This window comes from Sorex fumeus, unplaced genomic scaffold (genome assembly GCF_029834395.1).
Source record: "Sorex fumeus unplaced genomic scaffold, SorFum_2.1 ptg000077l, whole genome shotgun sequence".
In the NCBI taxonomy this organism is placed as follows: domain Eukaryota; kingdom Metazoa; phylum Chordata; class Mammalia; order Eulipotyphla; family Soricidae; genus Sorex; species Sorex fumeus.
This window is the reverse complement of record NW_026606134.1, coordinates 651,138-663,216: the sequence shown is the minus strand read 5'-3', so window position 1 is coordinate 663,216 and position 12,079 is coordinate 651,138. Positions and strand designations below refer to the sequence as shown.

General features: G+C 47.1%; 1 protein-coding gene across 10 annotated transcripts in view; it reads left to right on the top strand.

Annotated features, from left to right (window-relative positions):
- The window catches only part of LDB2 (LIM domain binding 2), a 383,871-nt gene extending 373,094 nt beyond the window's left edge, over positions 1-10,777 (top strand). Inside the window, exons 7-9 of one of the 10 annotated variants that reach the window (XM_056130361.1) lie at positions 3,933-4,084; positions 6,516-6,658; positions 9,455-9,591. In XM_056130361.1, coding sequence (XP_055986336.1) covers positions 3,933-4,084; positions 6,516-6,620 — 257 coding nt within the window. In that variant the 3' untranslated portion in view covers positions 6,621-6,658; positions 9,455-9,591. The other 9 variants (XM_056130362.1, XM_056130363.1, XM_056130360.1 and 6 more) reach the window with 9 other exon arrangements.
- The last annotated feature ends 1,302 nt before the right edge of the window (positions 10,778-12,079 follow it).

Genomic DNA, 12,079 nt, shown 5'->3' with positions numbered 1-12,079 from the left:
TACCTAATACATTTTCACTCCCAGGCATGTGTCGAGCCTCATTGATCATAAAAGCAAAATGTATCCATTTGCCAAAAATTATTTTTATAAAGAGTAATTATTAATACAAGAAACACAGCTTTCTGAATCACAACATACAATGGTCACCTTTTGCTGATAATTGGCCGGGGGTATTACATAAAATGAATATGGCAAATTTAGTCAAGTATATATCTAGAAAACTGAGAAAATGAGTATGATTTTGCATATAACAGTTGCATCCTTATCTTAGGGGAATTTTTGCCATTTACCACACTATTTTTCAAACATATTAAATGTATTTGAGGTAGCCTCACTTTCTTTTTCACAATCAGTGACTTTTGGAAATAATACTCCACTCTAAATGCTTTAGGCACCTATGGTTTCCAACATATGAACCTAAAATTTATACATGAAGCTTTCATTTGTTCATTTTCATTTTCTTTTCTTTCTCTAATACAGGGGAACAGTGCATGATCCCAGGCCCTTTTTTTGTCTATTGGACTCTCAAAATAACCTCGTTATGCATTGAACATTGTTCCCATTTTATATAGCAGGGCTTGAGATGGAAAGCAGGGATGTTCCAAACACAGTCTCGTGGCTAGCAAGTGAAGGTGGCTTGTGTCAGAAGAGTTCTGATATATCTAAAGTTCATGGTTTGTTTTCATAGCACCTGCAATGAAAATTCTGATATGAAAATACTGATATTCCTAGAGAGTGAATAATTCCCAGAGAGTAATTTTGGCGTGTTGCCCCAAATATCATGAAGAAAACAGATACATGGAAGAAGAGAGAAAGAACATGTCATACCCGAAGTCAAAAGAAGAACTTTGGCAGTGGGCTGCTTGACTTCAGAATATCCTGCTCAACCCTTGTCCTATTGCTCGAGCAGGAACAATTGTGTTTCTGGTTCTCTAGAACAAGCATCCATACTTTCCAATGATGGAAATCATTGACTCTAGGCACAAAGTATCTATGAATGAAACAAAGACATGTCAGTAGTAATGTAATTTTTCTCTTCTTCATGAAATTGACAATTGTGAACTTGGTTCATGAACCATGAACATGAACTTTGAAATGGGCCTTAAAGGAGACCCTCTTCACTGTGCATCAGAGGCAGCAGAAAAGACCACCACACCCTCTCCTGACTAACCCTTACTCCCGCAGCACCAGGTCTAGGAAAGAGCATGAGCAAAAGGAGTTTCCTGCTTACCCCATCTAGCTTAGCTATTAACAGCTGGAAAAGGTTTCTGAAGGCTTCTCACTTGTGAAATAAAAATTAGAACAGCACCAAATTAATAGAAATGCTATGAACATAAAATAGTTATAAAATAGAAACATGAGGGCGGTGAAAACATTGAAAATATGAAAGCATGGGTGCCTTATACCCATAATACATACTAAGTAAAAACTAATATTCCTCTGACCACCATGATGTGGGTTCTGATACTTTATTAAGATGCCGCTCCTCTTGGAGTGTCTAGGATCTCTGGCACATGGTCCGCCAATATCCCCAGGAGAAGATTCAGGGTACTGTCCCACTGCCCTGAGAATATTCCAGAGCACTGCTAAAGGTAACCTTCAAACAAAACACACACACCCCACCCCCAATGATGCTGCTCATCTCTCAGGTCTAAAGTATCTTTCTTGGGGCTGGAGAGATAGAACAGTTGTTAGGGAGCTGGCCTTGCACACAGCCAATCTGGGTTCCATCGCTAGCACCGCATATGGTCCCCCAAACCCTGCCAGGAATGAGTGCTGAGTACAGAAACAGGGATAATAAGGCCTGAGCACTGTCAGATGTGGCCCAAGAAACCAAAATAAATGAAATTTCTTTACTTTAACACAGAATTTTTTTTATTAATCAGATTCCCCTTTATTACTCTGTTAGTTATTAGGAATATTCTCCAGTGGGTGGAGGGTAGTTAAGATAGAGGAGGGTCCAAGATAACAACAATAGTTGGAAATGATCAGTCTGGACAAGAACTAAGTATTGAAAGTAGGTAAAGGGATATGCATGATAACCTTCCAGCACCTGTTGCAAACCATAATGCCTAAAATGAGAAATAGAAAGAGAGAGAGAAAAAGAGGTACCTGCCATAGAGGTACCTGCAGGCTGGGGTGGGGGGTACTGGGGAGAGTGGGAAGGAAACGGGGGACACTGGTGCTAGGAAATTACACTGGTGGAGGGATGGGTGTTACAACATTGTATGACTGAAACCCAGTCATGAACAGTTTGTAATGCTCTATCTCATGGCTCAGTTTTTTAAAAATAATAAAATAAAATAAAAATTATTCCCCAGAGGTTTTGAAATTAGGTGCATTCTTTAAACATAGAGTCCAAATTATGGATGTGTCTACTATTTGTGAATCCCTAACTTTCCACTTTCTAGCTGCGAAGCTTAGCTCTGTTTTCCTTGAGTATTTTTGGCAGAGAGGCTAGAGAGGGGGGATGGGTAGGGTTCGGCTGTGATACAGCACATACCCAGTAGATGATTCTGTTATACACTGATTCACTCAATTAAATTTATACTTCTCTTTCACCACCCCCCCTAAGGAGTCCAGAGCCCTCCTTTTGTTATTAAGAGAAGGTTGATTGATTACAGAAAATATTCACCCCAAATTTTCTCATGAGAAGTAATAATATTTCAGTTGAAGTGTGAAAGTTTTTGTAGCTCATCCCCAAGTCCTATGAGTAGATTATAAAAGAAATGCAAATCACTTTAGGAACAAATAGTATGGCATCCATTTTGTGTTAAAAATACATTGTGGCCTTTTGTTTTTGTGTAACATGAGAAGAAATGGGGTTCCAGGGAGGTAGTACAGCAAGGAAAGCACTTGTCTTACATGCAGTTGACTCCAGCTTGATCCCTGGCACTGCACATGGCCCTCCAAAATGAGCCCTGAGCACAGTGCCAAGAGTATGCCCAGGAGTTGAGTGTGACCCAAGAGGGAAGGGAAGGGAGGGGAAGGGAGGGAAGGAGAAAAGAGGAGTTGAGAAGTTTGGTGAGGAGGAGAGGAGAGGAGAGGAGAGGAGAGGAGAGGAGAGGAGAGGAGAGAAGAGGAGAGGAGAGGAGAGGAGAGGAGAGGAGAGGAGAGGAGAGGAGAGGAGAGGAGAGGAGAGGAGAGGAGAGGAGAGGAGAGGAGAGGAGAGGAGAGGAGAGGAGAGGAGAGGAGAGGAGAGGAGAGGAGAGGAGAGGAGAGGAGGGGAGGGGAGGGAAGAGGAGGGGAAGGGGAGGGGAGGGGAAAGGGAGGGGAGGGGAGGGGACAGGAGCAGAGATGTAGAGGGGAAGAGAGAGGAGATGGAGGGAGAAAAGGGAGAAGAGAGGAGAGGAAAAGAGGCAGAGGAAGGCAGAGGGAGACAGAGAAGGAGGCAGGGGAGTAGAGGGGAAGAGAGAGGGGATGAGGGGAGGAGAGGAAAGAAGAGGAGAGGAGAATGGAGAAGGAGAGAGAAGGAGGGGAAGGGAGGAGGGGGAAGACAGGAGATGAGGGAAGTAGAGGAATGGAGAGGAAAGTGGAGAGGAGGCGAAGAGGGGATAGGAGAGGAGAGGAAGGAATGGAAGAGGAGGAGTTGGGAGGTTTTGTGAAGGGAAGGAAGAGCAGTGGAGGGGAGAGGAGAGGAGGAGAGGAACACAGACAGGAGGAGAAGGGAAGACAGAGGAGACTGGAGAGAGGAGAGAAGAAGAGGAGGGAAGAGGGGAGGAGAGACAAGAAGAGGAAGAGGAGGGGAGGGGTGGGAAGGGGAGGGAGGGAAGGAGAGAGGAGAGGGAAGGAGAGATCTGTGGGCCAGGTTAGCCGGGCAGGGTGCTGGTGCTTCCGTGGGCCGGGTGAGACAGGCAGGGTGCTGGGTGCTCCGGGGGCAGGGATTAGACGGGCTGGGCGCCCTGGCGCCGACCCTCCTCTCCATCCTGCAGCAGAACCCACCAGGCAACCGACGACCAAGCGGAGGAAACGGAAGAACTCCACGAGCAGCACGTCCAACAGCAGCGCCGGCAACGCCAGCAACAGCACCGGCGGCAAGAAGAAGAGCGCGGCCGCCAACCTGAGTCTGTCCAGTCAGGTACCTGTAAGTCTCACCTTGCTCTTAGGCTCAGCCCCGCCTCTGCCCGCTCCCTGTCCCGCAGACACAGACAAGGGCAGGGAGGGCCGGTGGGAAGGCAGGTGGAGGGTGGCGGGAGGACGTGCTGCTCCCAGCGCCTTCCCGGGCAGCCTGGAAGAGCGAGGAAGAAGGTTCAGAGTCAGCGCGGCTGTGGGACCTGAATCGAGGGGGAAAAGCCATCAGCGTCCCAGACAGGAGATATGTCACTGCAGGTTTAATTAAAGCATCACTTAGCAGCGTGCCTGGTGGCACAGAGGCCCTCTGGGCACCCTCGGTGGAGACCCTGGGCTCCCCCAGAACCTGGCTCCTGATGCTCAGACATCCAGGGGAGCCTCCAACTCGGGGGGCCCCTCTCAGAGGCAGACTCCAAGTAATTAACCAGCTCCCCACGTGGAAAACCACGTGCGGGGTTTTCACCTTCTCCGTTTCCGTTTCTTAGAAGCAGGATCAGGCCAGATTAGGACTCAGTTCTGAGGACCCCTTCCTTTGGTTTCTGAGTCTTGGCCAGGAACGGGGGTGCCCTGGAAGGGCCGGTCTGTCCTCCCCTGCTCCCTGCTGGGGGCGGTGGCAGCGACGCCCCCCAGTGAGTTCTTGCCCCTGTCTCTCCTTCTGCCTCCTTCCTTCCAGACTCGGAACAGCTCCCAGCCCAGCGTTAGCCCCGGAGGCGTTTAGATCTCACGCCCCTTGGAGCACGCCTCCTCTCTCTTCCCTTCCACGATCACCTCCCCTCCTGTCCTGTCCCCTGTCCTGTCTCGAATGTGTGCCATCCTCTGCATTCCGACACTTTGGTGGCGCCTGCAGGTACTCTGTCTTCAGAAATGTGACCTCTCTCTTGTCACTCCCCTCACGAATCTGACCTCCCCCCATCCGTGCGCACTCTCCTTCTCCCCCTGGGTCTGTGGTCCTCTCCCCTCTCTGGGTCCTGCTGCATCTCTCTCCATGTTAGAAGGAGCCTTCCGTTCATGGGCTTTCTCCACTTTCTTCCAAATGTGTCTTCCAAGTTTGTCCCCCACCTGTTCCCCGACACCTGCCCCCAACCCCCACTTCTGGATGCTCACTTTCTCAGGCTCAAACCAACCCTGTCCATCCCGGAGAATTACTGGGTCGGAGGGCTGCATCTCTGGTCCTCCGTCTGCAGAGGATCTGGGTTTTATTCCCATGTGGTTAGAAAGCAAGAGCTTTGTGGAGAGAGGCCAGCCTATAGCCTTTTAAATCGAGGACAGCTAGAAATTAGAGTCCTAAATAATGCCAGAATCACCTGTGTATTCTGAACCATGCTGTCACCTCTAAAGAACACGGGATGAATCAAGGAGGGGAAACGGTCTTTTCACTGAGGTACCGAAAAGCGGTGCCCATTTCCCAGCTTGGAAAACGCAAATAGCCTGAGGAATGAGTAAATAAACTCAAGGGCCACGCAATTGCCCATTTAATGAGCCAATCCTGGAGTCTTAGGTATTGACTTTCCTTAGTTGCCTCTAATGAATGGGGACAGTCGAAAGGATGCATTCAGTAGCTGTGACTCAAATCCAGGTCAGTTCAGCTGATGTTTGCTGACCTGCTAAGGTCACTCTAAGCCAGGGTTCTACCATACCAAGCTTTAAAGGGGAAGTGCTCGGTGTCCAGTAGAGAATGGCAAAGGAGATTCCTCCCCCTGCCAGCTCAGTCTCCTAAGGGCCAGCACACGGGCCACATGCTGAGGAGGGTCTGCAGCCAAAACTGGGTCTGGTGGGTCTTCCGTTGCTCAGGTCTGCCCCGGTGAAGATAGTCCACTCAGACAGACTTGGCTTGGCTGGAATCATCTCCAATTTATTTTAAAGAGCATCTAGGTTTGGGTTTTTTTCCCTGAGTTTATTATGTCCGTGTCCTCCAAACCAACTGCAATTTTTGTGACTGAGTCAAGTCCTGAGAAGGTTTTTTTTTCAATGTCAAGGGTTTATATTCAATGTCAAGAGATCCTTTGGGGATGGTAAGGATCAGGGAGTCACTGAAAGCGAAAGTCAGATTCCTGTCCTGTGCTCACACAGGCCGTGGGAGATGTTGCAGAGAACTAAAATGTCCAGGTGGGTGGGAGACGGGGCACACACTCAGCGTGGGGAGGCACACGCATGTGTTTGGACTCTAGTTGGATGGATGCTCAGTGCGAAGCTTCAGCTAGCTTGTCTGATCACATCTTTGCCTCCCATCAGCTGAACTCCCCACAGGATGTCAGTTGCTCCTTCAACAGAACTTTATCTGCAGATATGGCTGCCGTGTGCAGAGGCAGAAAGAGATTCGGGGGCATCACTCAGACCACAGCTGGGGGTCTCTGCTTGCTTAAACTGTCACAGCAGCAACTGTGTGTGCGTGGGCCGAAGACTAGGGTTTAATCCTTGGATTCTGCTTCTCACTCCATGAGCAGGGGCTAGGAGCGATCCCGAACTGCAGCCTCAACTCTGGGAGGGATGGAGACCTGTGTCATTCAACAGCAGTGACCCCTTCTGGCCAATTTAAGGAGAAGCATTGAGGGGCCCTGAAAGGAGTCACTTCCAGTCCTCCTCAGAGGTTGGTGGTCCTTGCACGGGGGATGAGTCAGAAGCTGTGACAGGGGCAAGAGCGGTGCCCCTCAGGCAGAGATCTGCCTCGTGGGGAGCCGAGGGCTTACGAGTCATGAGCACTCGGATCTTGCATCCTGCGGGACACTTGAGTTAGCAGAGATGGGAAGGAAATGCACTCACTGCCGATGTTGAATGTTGGGGGGGTTCTATACACGGGGGTGGTGGGGAATTGATGCCAACATCCTCTAGGGAGAGGCAGCCCCAAATTTGCGTCTTGTGTCTGTTTATGTTGTATAGGGAAAACCAATCTAGATGACCTCACCAGAGAACCCCTCTCCTAGCCTCAAGGTTTCGAAGAACGGGGCTTACGCTTGTGCATGACCCCCTCAGTTGGCCCCACAAACCCTTGTCAACGAATTTCTTTTATGCCACCTGTGATTCATTCACATACACAATGTGAGCACACACGTGCACACATACATGTCTGTGCATGAGTCATGTAGCCAGCAAAGGATTCTTTTAGAATCAGGCCAACGTGGCATCTCTATGCAATGTAGGCTGCTTCGGAATGTCCTTGCCTGGCCTTCTTTTCCAGCTCTTTCAAGAACAAAAAGAGACCCAAAATTTTTGGCAAGCCTGTATCAGCCCCGTTTGAAGGAATCCGAATCACATTTTTTCATAGCATTCCCCTTGAAGAACTGCTGTTAGTTGATAACAACGAAGACATCTGGAGCCTTGGGAACATTTCCCCTAATATCCTGCTTCAGTTGGCTGCCCTTCTTTCCCTCTGCTTCTGCCCCACTCTGCTCCCCTCCTGCTATAAGCACATACTCTCTCCATGATCTCGTACTCACAATACTAATGCAGAGAGGACCCCAGGGTGGGTTCTCGCATCCTTCTCCTGCCCTGTGCACGTAGGCTGCACCTGAGTCCAAAAATCAAGACTCTCACATGCTCTTCTGCCCGGTCTTGCTCTGTTCTCTCCATGCACATTGGTGCTTGATCAGGAGCATTATCTCCCAAGGGGCACTTTTTATAAGGAACATCCCCAGTGAGCCACCAGCAGCTGCCCTGCTTAACCCGATAACATGTTCAGAGACCACCAGACACCTGGAATCCTGTTGGGTCACAGTCTGCATCTCTTTTGTACCTCACCTTCAGGGAATCTCGTTTCTTGGGCTCTTGGCTCCCTGATCAGTCTGGAGAAATCAACATGGAGACTCTGCCTGTGCCCGTATTGCTGAGTTTTCCCTGCCCATATTTAAATCATTTGCTTCATCTCCTTAGTGTCTCTTGAAAGTCCTTTTCCATCTGATTCATCAGAAAACACAGCTTGGAAGGCCAGTGATTATCTGCCCATTATTCTCTGGGAATCAATCAATCAATCCATCAAACAAGGTTTCCTACTCCCAAACAAACCAGATGGTAATGAAGGAATTTTTTTTTCTAATATGACACCTTCAAGAATCTGGAAAGGATGCTGAGGGCCACCAGACCTTCGCCTGTTTCTCAGGGTCCTGTCCCAAGAAAGCCATTCATCTTGCCCATGCTGAGGACTTTTGTCCAGTGAGGCATTCCATAGAATTACAGTCTTCCCCCTCAGAAAGTGTATCTTTATAATTCCCGAAGCATCTGACCAGTTCTCCAGCCCCCTCAAGGCTTCTAGTTGTTGGGTGCTCTTCCTCGAGCCACTGTACTTTGACAGATAATGGCTCACAGCCTGCCCCCAGGCCCCACCTCATGCCCTGCCCACCCATCTTCCCCAGGACCCCTCTTGTACAGAGTCTCAAGCTGAGCTCTGTGGCTGCAGCCCCGCCCTGTGCCTCTACTCTGCCTCTAGCCAGAGTAGGTGGCTTCCAAGTTGGCATGGAAGGACAATTTGTATTTAAAGACGTGATTAGACGGATTCTTCTTGCCTGCTTCCATTTCTGCTGGCTACCAGTTTCCTCGGTGTAATTATAATTAGTGCTCTTCATCTTCCTTTCATGGCACCAGCTGGACAGCCTGGTTCTCTTTACTGCCCAGATTGGTGGCAGGGTTGCCTGCACGGGAATAGGTGACAGGCACCATGAAATAACAGATGGTAAATTCAGGGCTTGTTGGCAATCAGCAGGTTTTTGCTAATGACTTAATTAGCTATGCAAATTGTCAAATCAGTGTGAACATTGTTTTTATCGAAAACTTTACCTAAATTAATTACCATAATTAAGTAGCAGAATGTCAAGGATACTGGCTGCATAAAAGGGCCCGGCTGAGGAGAGAAAAGGAGTTTCTGTCTTCAATTAAAACGTATACCATCCATGGGACAGAGGAGATGCCATTTGCAAAGACTTGGAGGCCACAGCAGAATGACCTCCTAAGCTGGCCGTGGCTAATTTCCAGGGCCATCAGAGACCCTAAGTAACAGTGGTAGATTTTTGGAGGTATTGATAAGCACCCGCAAAAAAAGAAACATTCCACCACCTGCTCAAAAGTCCCCAATGTCGGCAAGTTCAAAGCGTGGATTTTCTTAATTTTCAAAAATCCATTTTTTTATTTCTGCAGATTGCTAGCATTGCTCGTTCTCCGGTGTCAGGCCGCACCCTAAGGACATAAAATCGCGTGGTTGTAACACGTCAGGAGGCAATGTTTATTTCCCGTAGAAATCCAATATTCGTCTCAGCCCCCCGACATTGAGACTTGGCCCTGGTGTCCAGTACACAAGTGTATCTTGTCCTAGTACCCCAGCTCCTCCCACTGTTATTTTAAGCTGAGCTTCTCTCTCCCCAAGTTTCCCTGTAATAATGTCAGCTGCTGTTCACAGGATGTGATGGTGGTAGGAGAGCCAACTCTGATGGGAGGTGAGTTTGGGGACGAGGACGAAAGGCTAATCACTAGATTAGAAAACACGCAATATGATGCGGCCAACGGCATGGACGACGAGGAAGACTTCAACAATTCACCCGCCCTGGGGAACAGCAGCCCGTGGAACAGTAAACCACCTGCCACCCAAGAGACCAAATCAGAAAACCCCCCACCCCAGGCCTCCCAGTAAGAAACCCACCTCCTTGCTCCAAAGGCTCCGAGTTTCCCATCTTCACTGACAGGAGAGGAAGAAGAGAACTAAAAACTTTTCCAAGAGCATCTCTCTTTCCAAACCACGGCAATCCGAGTTTCGTGTCATTTGTTTCTCGTTTTAATTGAGAGGATCGTTCCGAATAAGCTCCGTGACCCTTCTCTGGAGGCCTTCACAGGTAATGCAGATACTGGCACTGATCGTAATTAGAAGCAGAGCAAAAGCTAGCTCTTCTCTGACACAGCAGGAATCTCGTGTCTGTGTTGAATTTCCTTTCCCTGCATCCAAAAAAAAAAAAAAAAGGCCCTATTGTCAAACCCTCAGTGCTCAGGTCTCACTGACATGCCGAAACTAACAAAAAATGACTTTTTAATATTGTAAAATATTTTCTGCTTTTTGACTTGCATCTGAGAGTTTCTTGTTTCAGTAAAAAAAGAAAAGAAAAAATCAGCTTTTGGAAAGTAATTTAAATGTACCTATATATATATTTTTTTTTTCCCTTCACCTTTGCTTTCATTGGGTAACAGCTAAGAGGGCCCCGACAGGGTAATTTGTGGGCAAGCTGATGTCTATTTGTTTGCTGAGCCCAAGATGGTTCAATTTGGTCCAAGTGCTGAAACAAGAAATGTCTTTTGCCATCAAAGACATTGATGCAAATTTTTATGTAAAGAAAGATACTTGGCCCCTTGAAAATTGATGCGTTTGTAAAATTGCTGTTGATCCAAATACTTTCAAGCCATTAATCCATTAATTTTTGTGAGCAGTTCACTAAATCTAAAACCTTTTTGTGTTTTTTATTGTACCTGAGTTGACTGTTATTTCTTTTCATAGTATATTTCTTGTATAATATTTTGTAAAGCCCTTGCCTGGTTCTTTTCTGGGGACTTTTCTTGGCGGGCAATGCCAGTGTATTTATGTGAAACTTTATATGAGTACTAAGTTTCCATTTGCATATTAATATGTTTCTTCACACCTGTAAAGACACAGTGGCTCCGTGTGTTATATAACAGCTGTATTTTATGTATGCTTTACTGATAAGTGTGCCAATAATAAACTATGTTAATGACCAATGCTAATGAGTTTGGTGATTCACTAAATAAATACAAAACTCTGCCCTTTGGGTCAAAGAGATTGTAAAGGAGTTAAGTGTTTGTCTTGAAAGTAGCTGATCCTGTTTCCATCCTCAACACTACATTTGGTCCCTAGCATTATCAGAAAACATTCCTGAGCACAGGGCTAGGACTAACTCCTGAGCCTCACTAGCTATGACCCCAAGAACCAAAACTACCAAAAGAAGAACTTTGCTGACAAGAATCAGAAAGTCCAATCTTGGATATTTTGCCCAGATCCAAACGGAGAATTGTGAAATCTTTTATGATGCATGATCCCTTTCCCTCTCACTGGGCATACAAAGTACTGCTTCCCTATGTTCCTTATGCTGGGAATTGTGTTTGTCAACAATACCAGGATGGGAATATTGGCCTGGCCTGCACTCCCTGAGCTTACCCACTGACAAGGGACCGCTTCCCCTGATTGAATGTCTTATTCCACATCAAACAACCTAATGAAAGATTCAAAGCACTACTGCACTGTCTCTACAAAGTAAGCACTAATATGCCTACTTCGAAAAAAACTTCAAGGGCCAGGAGGTAGTACAGATATTAGGGTACATGTCTAGCATGTGGTCAACCCATCTTCACTGAAAGGAGAGGAAGAAGAGAACTAAAAACATAGTTCCAAACCCAGAACTACATGGTCCTTTCAGCCTTGGAGACCCTGAGTACTACCAGGCTGACCTAAGTAATCCCTGGAATCACCAAGCGAGAGCAGCATTGCATCCTTTGGGCCCTGGCATTGAACTGCTATCGTGTTGGCTGAGAATCACTGGCCTTCCCCAAACCCAAATATCTGCTCAGTTCAAGCCTCATTGGCCTGATTTTCCACAAGATTTGTTACATAGAAAGTACAGGAAATTTACCTGAAGACATTTTTTGTTTTGCTTTTTTTTTGGCGGGGGGGGGGGGGGGGAGGGTTCACACTCAGTGATGCACAGGGGTTACTCCTAGCTCTGCACTCAGGAATTACTCCTGGCAGTGCTCAGGGACCATATGGGATGCTGGGAATCGAACTCAGGTTGCATGCATGCAAGGCAAATGCCCTACCTGCTGTGCTATTGCTCCAGATCCCAACTTTTTTTATTTTTTTTTTTAGTTTCTGCACTTTGTATCCATGATAAAAATGAGGGAAAATCTGTTTAAATTAGTTGTCTCTCATGTTCTAGGCAACTTTATCATCTCATAAAATTCTGGAAAGAACATTTGAAAAAAAGGACTGTATGGTTGAATTGCCACATGTAGAGCCAAAGGCCAGAAT